This window comes from Triticum dicoccoides, chromosome 3B, assembly GCF_002162155.2.
Source record: "Triticum dicoccoides isolate Atlit2015 ecotype Zavitan chromosome 3B, WEW_v2.0, whole genome shotgun sequence".
NCBI lineage: Eukaryota > Viridiplantae > Streptophyta > Magnoliopsida > Poales > Poaceae > Triticum > Triticum dicoccoides.
The window spans coordinates 441142673-441155908 of record NC_041385.1 but is presented as its reverse complement, the minus strand read 5'-3'; the positions used below and the strand labels follow the sequence as shown (position 1 = coordinate 441155908).

The 13236-nt window shown below is 41.4% G+C and overlaps 1 protein-coding gene across 2 annotated transcripts; it reads left to right on the top strand.

Moving 5' to 3' along the window:
* Positions 1 to 2749: 2749 nt before the first annotated feature.
* Positions 2750 to 12398, top strand: LOC119276418. Of its 2 annotated transcripts, none has more exons than XM_037557468.1 (7): positions 2750 to 2926; positions 3430 to 3501; positions 7065 to 7141; positions 7266 to 7504; positions 8371 to 11617; positions 11799 to 11881; positions 11969 to 12398. In XM_037557468.1, exons 4-6 carry the CDS (start codon positions 7368 to 7370, stop codon positions 11859 to 11861), a joined length of 3447 nt encoding a protein of 1148 aa, XP_037413365.1. In that variant the 5' UTR covers positions 2750 to 2926; positions 3430 to 3501; positions 7065 to 7141; positions 7266 to 7367; the 3' UTR covers positions 11862 to 11881; positions 11969 to 12398. The 2 variants fall into 2 exon arrangements, with proteins under 2 accessions (XP_037413365.1, XP_037413364.1); XM_037557467.1 differs by having other exon boundaries at positions 7266 to 7528.
* Positions 12399 to 13236: the final 838 nt, after the last annotated feature.

Here is a 13236-nt window from a genome sequence, read left to right as displayed (position 1 = left end):
CACAATTAAGCTGATAAGTCTTGTTGCTAGATTAACTTTCGGGGTGCATGTGAGGGAAGAGACTTAATTAAAAATCTATAGTCCCACACTAAACTTTGTCTAATGCGCATGACCCCCCAAAAGATCATTCATCTTCCTCGCCCTCTTGTGTACGTGACAGTTCACTATTATTGACTATGATGAAGCCCAAGGAACTGTTAGCAGATCATCGACAACGAAAGTCGATCAATTGTCAGAACCTTGTACAAAGCTTACATCATGCCGTCAATGAACTGAACCGAAGCAACACTCGAGGGAAGCATAACAAGAACATCAAACCCTCACATCCACATGTGATCTATATTGAAACCTGCATCTACTCATAGAACCGCTCATGATGCCACTGTTGGGAAACCTAGTAGAACCTCTCTACTTGGTTGCAAGCGTACAGTCTTCACGATCCGGCAGCGCTTCGTTGTCCAGAGCTAATCATTGCCGAAGAATTAGAGGGAGGAGATTAGAACCACACCGGACTTCTAATTTTGAGGATTAGAGGATCAAGGTCAAGCTCTAATTGATCATCTGGGATCAACAAGAACTAGAACTAGAGGAGGCCCTAAAACTTGTATTTCAAATACTGCTAATACCTCAAGTATATATATGTTGGGAGGGGAGGAGGCAACGCCACACAAGGGGAAGGATTTCCCTCCCCTTACGCTAGACCGGGGGGGGGGGAGGAATTCTTCATCTTGTCCAATTCATCCTCCCATAAGGGGAAAAGGGGGTGCCTCCCCTATACGGGCCTTGGTGGCCCAATTCTCCCTCTACCACTTGGCCTTTTTATGCGCGTTGATATTAAATTAAATATAAAACCCCTCTAACAATTACTAGAGCATATTATATATAATTTAACATCTCCTGAAACATTTTTGACCTATATATTAATTATCAGTAATACCCGGTATTGCCCGATAAACTCCGAAACCCTTCCAGTGACCCCTGAATGCTTTTGGTTCCTCTCGGAACTATTCTGAATATTAATAAAACAATTCCACAAATAAATACCCTTGTCCTACTAATATTCAGTAGATCGTGATTAGCTTAAGCTTGTGACCCGTAGGCTCAGTAAATCATATACATGAACGAAATCCCTTTGTTCAGTGACCGATAGCGGAACTGTGGACATCCATATTGATCCCTATGATTACACAAATGACATTCAAGTGAACCTTTGGTTTTTATGTGATGTTCCCTTTGCTTCACAATACTTTACAAAACCCGTGGTGGATCGGTATCCTCCCGAGTCATGCACATTATACGGTTGATCCCATTGCCGATTTTGTTCTTCTTTCTCGTTGGAGTGTTCCGGTATCCCCATGACATAGTCACCTGTGTCTGGCCAGACTATGATGGATGTTGTCACACCGAGAGGGCTCTAAGAGTATCTCTCCATTGTCGAAGGGGCAAATCCCACTCTCGAGCTATTTAGTCCCCTGTCAAACTTTCTGATGAATCGTAAGTTGTCGTTATGATCACCATGTTATTGATGACGTTTGAGCAACCCCAAATTTTCCACCGTACGGCAAGAAGTGACTATGATACTCTCATGGTCAGAGGAACTAAAACAAATGCTAACACTCTGTGTTATAACAAATGATTTCAGACGATATTACCTTTAAGTTTAACAAACAAGATTGAGTCGATTCAATATGATCGTTCTTCTAACGTCATACTCTCGATATTGTTTCAGGACTATCGTTATACTTAATGATATCCTGAGATCCGGAAAACATGATCACGAACAACACTTGAACCAGTCTTAGAGACAAGACCGGAAAACTATACTTTGCCGTTTATCATTCCACACGTGCATATGAGTTTTTCACTGAATCACATATTCCAAAGTCACAACAATTATAACATGAAATATAAACTCTTAAATATGGAAATGGAAATATAATAATACAATATTTTTGCCTTTAGGACATATTTCCAACAAGCATGTCATGGGCTTTAGTCAGCCACTCGATTCGCCTATGCCATAGTGGCCAAACAACATCAACTTTGATGTTCCTGAGAAGGTTGCGAATCACGTTCATGTGCTGGATAGGTAGAGGAAGAGGGCTGGTTTGATGGAGGAGCTGGCCGCGTTTCGCAACATGACTGAGGTTGTGAAGGAGGTGGCAACCACCACCAGGGAGAGCAAGTCGGTCGACGTCCACCCTGAGCTGTATAGCGTCATCATGGGGCAAGGTAGCTTCAGTCTGGAGGCTCTGATGGTGGTTCTTAGGGCATATACAATGGTTCTATCTAACAATGCAACGTAGGATAAATGATGAGGTGGAGGAAAGAGAAATTATAAGAAAATGCTTGTCTTCTCTTATTTAAGAGAAGACAAGAGATGATCTCTTAGCACAATATGTCTCATCATGTTTTTAGGAATAACTAGTTATTGAAGATAAGACTAAGAGATGACCCATTGTATACATCTTTTTTTGTCATCTCTAAATTACATGTAAAATTTAAGATAAGACTAGCTTATCAACCATTGTACATGCCATTAGGCACCCCAATTTTACGGTAAAAATGTTTAAAAAAAATTATGGTAAAAATAACATCCGGAGCGGTCTGCGGACAGATCGTCCGGCTAGTAATGCCAAGTTCTTGGTCATGGTACTGTTTTTTACTGGGCAAAATTGCGCGGAGACCCGGCGTAGCGACGTGACTAAGGGGGGCCCGAATGTCGACGCACGCGACCGCCTTCCTCCCGCACGTCTTCTCTCTCTCCCCCCCCTTTGGTCTCACAGAGCTAATCCCCGGCGCTCGCTCGATTCCCTGCTCTCTTCGTTGGTCTCCGCCGCCACCCCCTGCTTCTCGTCCTCCCCGTCGGCGGCAGCGCTCTCCAAGGTTCCTCCCCAGAAAAGATTGCGCGCGCTGCATTGTGATGGTAAGGGCGATCGTCCCCGTCTTTCTTTAATCACTCTTGACGCAATGCTGATGTTAGGGTTTTGAGGGTTTACTTTCCGGCGCAACAATGGCGCCGCCGATCGCTCTAGTTCTTCGCGTTCTTCTCCCCACACCCCCTCCCCCCCGCCCCCCTCCACGTGTCCAGATTTTCGGTTCTTTGCGCTCTTTCCCCCCTAATCGATTTATTTTTGCCGTTCTGATGTATTCTTTCCTGTAAAATCTCCTCCTTTGCATTCTATGTTCCGAGTTCTATTTCGAGTTTTTTCCCCAAGGAAATGCGGAAGAGAAATTCCGACTAGTAAATACGGACACAAATTCGATCCTAAGTGGACTTTGAACCTACTCCCGACAATATAATAAAGAAGAGTTCGAATTCGAGTCAACGAGGACTTAGAACCATTGAAAATAGATGGTGGGGCTGTACGTAGGGTCGCGATAATAGACCCTGCTACTCCTTCTGATTTCTAATCTTATTCTTTGCAGGTTAATTTGTCACGCGTGAGGACTTGACGCCAGGACAAATTTCCAGACACAGCCATCTTTTGCTGGGTGAAGGTAAAAATATTTCATCCCTGAGATCCGGTCGTCATGTCTGTTTGGCCTCAATTGGAATTTTAATTTTAACTTCAAAAACAACAGTAGCTGATTGATGTTACATATTGGCAAACACTTTCTTTGTGCTTGCAATGCAATGTGGTCACAAGGTGCAGCACCCTTTCTGTTGCTCAACTAACTCGTTTTGTGCATATCGACGCTTCCCTCGCTTGACTGTTCTACTTGTGAGACTGAGTGCACGGCGTTGAGTTTGTAGTGCTAATTTATATTGGAGTATAAGGCTAGGCGTTCGATGGCAGTAGTCCGTCATGATCCGGCCCTGTGAGGTGTGTTTACAGGCTGGAGTTGAGGTGCCGGTTGCGCCACTGCCAGACTCACCTTCCCAGCATTTGTGCTGCCAGATTTAATTGCCCCCGGTAGATGAGTGAGGTGGAAACTCAGAAGAGGTACGAGAAATTGTCGCCAACACAACGCTGACACTGACGCTGCTGGTCGTTCATTTGCTAGTATTTGGTGGTGGCAGAAGACATGGAATCTGTTTAGTTAGGGCAAGGAAGAGACAGGTATGAACATTGAACTCGTATATATGTACTAGGGGGTGGTTGGGATAGGACACCTCTTTATTCCAGCTGGTGACTCCCGCTTGTTTTTGAAGCACCTCCTAGATAGATCACCCAATGGTCTACATTTTTTTTTTTGAATTTTGAGCACAAGGAACATAATATGGTTCTATTGGATCAGCTTTGCAGAGTAACCAATATAATGCTTCACTCACACAATGATACATAAACTTTGCTCCTCGGATTGTAATCCAATCTCCCAGTCAATGATAAATGGATGGCCAAATGAGATTTCGGATGGCATCCTTACCTGCGGATGGATAAAAATTGTGCTTTTATATTTAGATAGTGATGCTTTCATTGTAGATAGTTTGTTGTAAAAACAGCCTATTTGTAGAGATCACACGATAGTCTTTCATAGTTTAATTGATTATTTCTTTATTAACTGAATGTCTTTTCTTCTTGATTATAAAGAAGAAAAGGAAGGTTTATTCCTTCTGTTCAGTAAACTTCATGGTATATAATGTTGTGCAGCAACAGTCTTGTAAGTGTGAACATAATTTAGGTTGTGCTTAATTATTCTTTCGGCCATAGTAAACGAATACTAAATAATATTATTTTTCCAATTTGAAATTTAATTGAATTTACTAGTATGAGGCTATAATATGTTAACTGCTGATTAGTTAGTTGCATAACCATTATTCGCTTCATTGTGTTACCCTTCTCTCTGACAAGTGCAAACTATATTCACAATTATGGTCTGCTCATATCTTTTTTGGATGAAAATTAACATGATTTTCACTAGAGCATTCTTGCTAGGAATGCTCATGGATTAACTTATTACTGTGATTGTAAAAATAGTGGGGATCTAAATCTCCATTGCCTGTTAAATATTATTGTAGAGAGTATGTTTCAAGTGAATTCTCCGTGTGGCGAACTTGATCATGGTTGTTTACATAAATATTAATTAACGCAGTATGATCAGTGTGTTTATTAGAAGTAATTTCAGTGTGCTAAACTAGAAAAAAAAATACTAGCGAACTATGAGAGTAACTTAGCCAACTTTAACTCCAAAGTCATCTATGTTGTTTATGCAATCAAGAAGGCAGTGATAATTTTCAGCCGGACAATGTTGTAGAACTACTGATTAGAACTGATTGCAAATATTGTCTCAATAGCATTCTGAGACAGATGACTGAATTTACTTAACCCTATCACACAATTGGTAGTCTAAAAAATGGTTGCAATAGCACAAAGTCTTGGAAAAAAGTGATTTGGTTAGTCCAGATAGTTTGTACAAAGTCCTTTGCACACAAAACAAAACAGTTATAAATGCATTTAGTTGTTGCGGTGTATATTAGTTTGCAATGCAGGCAATTTATAGAACACACATGGGAATGTATCTTATGCAAACAATTGGCTAGGTCCTATTCACGTAGTTTATTTTGAGCATTGAGTTAGCTAAAAGAATCCCAGAACTTATGTTCTGATAGTGCTTACCATCACATGAAACACGTTTAAACTCAACCTATACGATGACAATGAAACCCAATAGTAATGAAGCTTACGTGAGCAGCACTAGAGTAGCTTTTGATCTCTTTACTTTCGGTTTATGATTTGTCATTTGTTTTGCAGCACGTGTGACTTTTTATTGAAAATCTATCATGTATTGCTAGCTGACTTTCGAGGACCATTTCTACTATTTTGGTTACATTGATTTAATTCCCTAATGGAAGAGGCAAGGACAGTAGCATATATAGGTTCAGGCTATATATGCCTTTAATTATCTACCAACATAAGATACAGGTATTTAGACTTTCCAGGTATGATTAAAGAATTAAGCATGCTGCCAGTATTCAGACTTCACAGATATGGTGCTTGTTGGAATTGGTGTCAAATATGTGAACTAGGTTACAGTTGGACTTGGCATATGCGGAGAGTTAGATGTTTGAGTTGAAAGCATGCAACCTGGGGTCTAATATGTAACGCCACAGCGAGGTAGCCAAAACGCGAAGCTGGTAGGCTTGATACAAGATCATATATTCGTTGAATGATCAAAGAATTAAGCATGATGCCAGTATTTAGACATTACCGGTATGATGTTCATTGGAATTGGTGTTGAATATGTGTACAAGGTTACAGTTGGACTTGGCATATGCGGAGAGTTAGATGTTCGAGTTGAATGCATGTAACCCGAGCCAAATATGTAACGCCACGGCGAGGTAGCCAAAAGACGAAGCTGGTAGGCTAGATACAAGGGGGCTGTTTGGATGCTGCCCGTGGCTGCCTTGCCAAATCATGGCTCGCCAACTTTTTGGCGCAATATTTACCGCCGTGGGCTCGCCAACGAACCAGCATAAAACTGAAGGGCCAACCAAAACCTTGGCGTATATCCAAAAAATTGGCTTCAAACCAATATACACCAACCAGTCAGTCAACGACCAAAAATTTGGTAAGGCTGCTCCCGACTGTGATCCAAACAGGCCCAATATCACAACGGGGGTGGTCCAGGTGCCTGGGGTAGGGATGACCAAACCGGGCGTGGAGTGGTGGTCGAGATGCTGTCCTTTGTCATCGGTGTATCATGTTGATTTCATATGTGGGGAGGAGCACCCGTAGTCGCGCTGAACCTCGTTAACAAAATCGTCTCGCAATCTACTTTCGGCAATGATCCGGTCACAACAATTCGAACAATATTTTGCAATGCAAAATAAGCAATTAGGAACATAACTTACACATGCTTTATGCGATGCCTATGTATTTGTTCCTAGATCATAGATATCTTGTAGTCGTATTACTGAAGTTTCTTTTTTGACCAGACACTAGCATGATTTAATTGCACCCCTAACTGTTTCCTGGTGCTGATAGTGTAGGATTCAGTTTTGGAAATAGGGCCCAGAAAGTATAATCGTTGAAAGGGACCTGCAATTTGATCTGCTATATGGTCTAGCAGGCGACGCGTTGCAGGAAACCATCTAATGATTGTGTTGTAATTGTTGCTAGGTAGAAAGCACAAAGTGTGAAAGGGCTAATGGAAGCATAAATCATGCAGAATCGGATATGGTGATAAGATCTTATCGGTAGGTGCCTCCTTTTTATACAGTTTAACTTTTGAAATTTTATCTCTTATGGTAAATTCAGACTTTCCTTTAACTGGCAGCACCTTTGAGCTGAATTCATTCTCATTTTTTTGGTTTCCGGAAGCTTTACATCAGGAAGTAAGAATACAACAACTTCTCGGTCTCATCTATATGATATAGGGGTGAGCATTGCCAGTGTCATCTCATTTCATCAGCTGCGGAATTAATGGGATCAAATAGGCTACCCTTTGGATTCATTTCGGGAGGATATAGCTGCAGTGAGCAATATGATTGGCAGCAGTTAACCCTTCGTCAAAGAGAACAAGCAACAAGGGAGCAACCCCATAGCAGTGCAAACTTGAGGTACCCTGTGCATATACCCAACAGGTTATGATTTTCATTAGTGTGTTAACTTTTTCGTGTCATGGTCATCATGTTATTCAGCTTTACACGTATCTTGATGGAATTCCATGATTCAGAGATAAGGTAGAATATTTGGTAACTGCTACAGGAATTTTCAATGATGGATGCATTTTGTACCATTTAGACCTTTGTTGTGGGTTTTTTCATAAGAATCCTATACAACTAAGTAGGTGATCCCAACTAACATATTTATCTCAACATTCAATCATGCATGGGAAAAGACCCACCTCAACATGCAACCATGCATGCAAAATGGCTCAAGTGCTTTAATTATATTATGCTACTATTCAATATTTTTTTAGTTATACTATACATAATCATATGTATTTTCAGTTTCAGTCTTATATTATTATTCAAAAAATTCATATTCATATAGCAAAATCTCATTGAATATATTGGAAGCAATCCCCGCAGCAACGTGTGGGGTATCATCTAGTTTTGGAGTACTCTCCAAGCTTTAAAATGGTTTTCTGATAAGGGCCGCCCTTTGGATCTTATGATTGGGGTCGTCAAATTTCTTATGTAATTGTTTTCCTATGACCTCGATTCCATAAGAAAACCAACATGACATCAAACCTCATTCAATTTTTTAGAAGTTCAATTGGCTGTCACTCTATATGTTTCCACTTTCCACTCCCTTTTCATTCCTCAAAATGTCATGCATTTATTTTTCTTACGAATCTTTGGAAGGCATCTTTTAAAAATCCGTAGTATGCAACGTCTCATTTCTGTATTTGTCCTGTTCCAATTATTTCGAAATTTGTCGATCAGGAGGCCTTTAATGATTTATATTTCTTATATTGCAGGACTGAGAGGACTAGTCCATCCTTTGATTGTGTTTGTGATTATGCAAAAGGGGCCGATGGACATATTCATGATACGGTAACCCTTGGCAAGGTTTGTCAGTTTAACGGGGGAAGTAGCACTCAGAATGGACCTTATCAAGCGGACCAATATCTGCCATCTTACTTTCCAGTTGACCATTTTTCTGAGATAGATGAAGCACGGCATCGGGCTTACATGGACAGCTTCTACACTGACAATAATCCTGATCACACCTCAGCTAGTCGGTTGCGTCATAGGGATGAACAAAGGAAAGCTTACACCAAGAAGCCATTTAAGAAATTGCACACTATAAAAAATTCAAAAAAACTGCGCACTATCCATCCTAGGCAACCTGAGCTTTCACTCCGTGAGGGTTTTCATGATAGGTTGGGCATTAGAAATTGCAGGAATGCTTATCATGGCAAGAGGTTAAAAACAAAACCGGCAAGATGGAGTTCTCAGAAAAACAATTCCAGTGTGCCTTGTGTTGGTAAACATGGGAGAAGCAGTCGGCAGACAAGATCTGGAGAACAACCGTTTGAACAGGAAGCTGAGAACAGTAGACACAAAAGGTATGGAGGTCAGCTGGTCGGAGAGAAAGCTAAGAAGCGTATGATTTATGAGGGGCACCCTAAAGGATTATGTTCACGTCGTGAGCAGGATGAGCATCTGCATCATGAGGTACATCATAGTGGTTCTGATACGATGAGAAATGACAATTGGGAGAAAAATGCTGAAACAAACGATGAAGTAGATCATAATGGAGCAGAAGGGAACTGCCATCTAATGAAGAATATTCGGGCCGCTGCTGCTACATGCTGTGGCTCAACAAAGTCTAATGAAAACTCACATGTGTTATGTCCCAAGTACAGCAGCAAAACCATCGCTTCATCTAATGAGCCAAAAGGGAGTAGCAACATGAAATTAGTATCTGACAAGCAGCCAAGTGTTGTTGGTTGTACCAAAAGACCTCGAAACACAAGAACTGGAGACATTTCGACACGTAACCTGCAGAATCTCTCAGTCACTCATATGGAGAAGGGCGTGCATACAAAGCAAGCTGATAATACTTCTCATTCTGAATTACTTCGCGAATGTCTAGATATTTGGAGAAGAAGAAGATTAAGGAAGGAAAGCAGTGCTGAAGCTAAAAAACTAGATCAAACAGGTACTGCGAGGCATGAATGGTCTGCTTCTTCTTGTAGCTCAGAAAGTGATGATGAAAATGTCAATGCATCTGAGAGTGCTTCTGGGAACTCAGAAAGTGCGGCTGAAAATGATACTGAATTGGAGAATTCCCAAAAATGTAGAGGTGCAACGTCGCTTGATGGAGTACAAAACCGTGGTGAGGGAAGAACAATGATAAATACAGAGCAGCCCTTCAGATGCCTCAGTGGTACAAACTACAACAAAAGCTCAGCCAAGCAAGGGCTGAAGTGCAATCTGGAGGTTTTGCAAGAACCACATCCAGGTGAAATCATGCAGCAAAAGGAAGAGAATAAACTTCCATGCTGTCTACCATCAACTGTTCATCCAAATGGCATGATACAAACTAGTCACAACAGTTGTTCTGATACTAGCAAGAAACAAACTAGACGGAACAACTGGGCAGATATTAGTAAGGTAGATCAAGCAGCTACTTATCCTGATAGTAGTGTGTATCGGAATGTTTCTCAGCACGAGACTGGCAATCATTTGGATGATGGGAGAAAATATAAACTGGGCATCGGCTGTGAAATTAAAAGGAAAGCAGCACAAGGCGATGGTGCCAAATGGTTTGAACAAATGCCCAGTTTGATAACAGGTCCAACACTGCTGGATCAAAAAAGTCTTGCAGTTTGCTCTCCTGATGATGGTAATGTGAAGGTCTGTGGGTCAGAGTGTTCCAATCAGTGCAGTAAAACTACTTTAGAATTGGAGAAAGGGAAGAAGTATGTCAATTGCTCCAGTGGAACTGACTGCAGAGTCATAAAAATTTGTTCCAGTGGAGGTGATTGCAGAGACATCCGACAAGATACCATGAATTGCAGAAGAAAGAGGCAAGTGTCTTTATCTCTGGCAGACTCTGAAAATGATAAAGGAACAAAGGAAGATTATCAGCCACCTGGAGTTCTTGAAGTGACATCAAATCGACAGATTTCCTGCCTATCTGATGTTGGCATAAAAATACCTGATGTTGCTAGACCAGCTGATTGCACCCCACGTTTTACAATACCAGACTTAAATTGTTTGCCTAGTATGATCGCAGATGAAGAAGAATTCGAGGCATCTCAAGAAGTGATTAATCAAGTAACTGGGCACGGTTCGGAACCACATGATGCTTGTCCGAGCCTTTCCGCCTTTAGTGGGCCTGCTGTGCAGGAAGAACAGTTTAAGCAACCAGAGAAGAATAAATTTGTCGGAGGAATTTGCGCAAGAATGGTTGCAAATGGTTCACGGATCTCTGATTCACACAGTGCAAAGGGCGCGGTTAATCAGGCAACTGGGCAGCATACTAGTCAGAGCTTTTCCGCCTTTAGTGGGCCTGCTGTGCAGGAAGAACAGTTTAAGCAACCAGAAAAGAATGAATTTGTTGGAGGAATTTGCGCAAGAACGGTTGCAAATGGTTCACGGATCTCTGATTCACATAGTGCAAAGGGAGCGGTTAATCAGGCAACTGGGCAGGATACTAGTCAGAGCTTTTCAGCCTTTAGTGGGACTGCTGTGCACGAAAAACAGTTTAAGCAACCAGAGAAGAATGAATTTGTCGGAGGAAGTTGCACAAGAACGGTTGCAAATGGGTCACGGATCTCTGATTCACATAGTGCAAAGGAAGCGATTAATCAGGCAACTGGGGAGGATACAAGTCAGTGCTTTTCAGCCTTTAGTGGGACTGCTGTGCAGGGAAAACAGTTTAAACAATCTGAAAAGAATGAATTTAGTGGCGGAATTTACGAAAGTGAGATTGCAAATGGTTCGCGGATCTGTGATTCACATAGTGGGCCACCAAAACTAAGTACTGATGAAGAAAGTATCACAGCATTCAAATGTGCCCTCGGCGAATTCATAAAAAATATCTTAAGGCCTCTGTGGGAAGAAGGCCTCTTATCTCGTGAGGTCCACAAAATTATAGCGAGGAAAGCCGTGGATAAAGTGGCCTTGACATTGGGCCCAAAGGTGCCTCGTACAGAAGCAGCCATCTTTAGGTTTTTTGCAGAGGAATCTCAGAGTGTAGAACAACTCGTTCAGGTGGTAGCCTATGCTCTTCCTGTTTGTAGCAAGAATGCTACTCCCTCCCATCCATATTACTTGTCGCTCCAATGGATGTATCTAGCATTGAAATACGTCCATTTGAGCGACAATTAATATGGATCGGAGGGATTAGTTTTGTTGTACTCGGCTAAACAATCTACAAAATCTTGTCTTGCAGGGTTACTTGGATATATACCTGGGAAAGCAAGTTCTTAGGAGAACTATGCCTGGTAGTATCTGACCAATCACGGGAAACCCCATGTAAAAATATATTTGACCCCATCTGTTGGTATAAATTCCTATTCTATGGTTTTCCTTTGCTAACCACAAACTCCTTGATTTCCACAGGCAGGTTATAACAAGTAGGCGTAAACTTTGCGCTAAAAGGAAGATATGTTCGGAGTCAACGGATCTTCCTTCTGCCCACGACGAGCCACTTTTACTTGTGAAGCACTTGTCTAAGTTAAAACAGGTCTGATCTAATATAACACAAATGGCTTATACAGGGTGATGCAGCCAAATTTTGATTTGTAGCGTGCATTTCCATTATCTAGGTCTCTTCTCACAATGTGCAAATGTCATGAAGGCATTTGGTTTTGTAACCTGCGCTTTCGCTTTGCTTAGAATTACCAATTGTTTGTTTATTTATTATATAGGACAACACAGAATCATTACTATTATCTTCAGCTAGGCTCGGGGTGCAGGCCGGTAATGACACCCGGATAAAACAGCAAAACGCAACCCCTCCGCTATTGGCAAACAAATGAGCTTGCTGTTATGAGTTAGCCGTTATGGCCATTGTCCTCTTTCTGTGGTGTCCTGAATCCAAGACCCATATTCTTCACCTATCCTGCAGCCTGGTTCCTTCGAAATTACTGCCTCCGTCCTAAAATAAGTAACTCAAGTTTGTACTCCCTCCGTCCTAAAATTCTTGTCTTAGATTTTTCTAGATATGGATGTATCTAATACTAAAGCGTGACTTGATACATCCGTATTTAGATAAATCTAAGACAAGAATTTTGGGACGGAGGGAGTACTAGTCACTTATTTTGGGACGGAAAAATATGTTTGTGAGGTTCAGAGTGGCAGACGTTGGAGCTGGGCGATTACCGAAGTTGGAGGCGTCGCTTTTGGTTGGTATTCACAGCGATGACATGTATCTTGTCGGCTATTCATAACAAGATGTCTATCAACCGGGCTTCTTGCGACATGCTTCTGATCCTGTGTTTAAATTTTACTCCCTCCGTCCCATAATATAAGAGCGTAGTGTCAAAAACGCTTTTATATTATGGAACAGAGGGAGTAGCATTTTTTTACAGCAAGACAGATATGGACCGGCTGCCAGTATATTGGATGGTCTTTAGGATGTTTTCCCGTAGTTTGCTTCACCTGCTAGCAGTTGACTACTCATCTTTTAGTGGTCATATTTGACTTTTCTCTTTTTTCTTTTTGACATGTCGTGTTGTTGCCCCGGCGGACCTTACCTTTTATCTTTTACTGCACTTAGGTAACTTCTACTACAAATTTGGCTGGTGTTTTATTTATAATGTAGCATCAAAGTCTATTTTGAAAATGTTACTCCCTCTCTCTCAATTTATAGGGCGTGCGCGTATCCT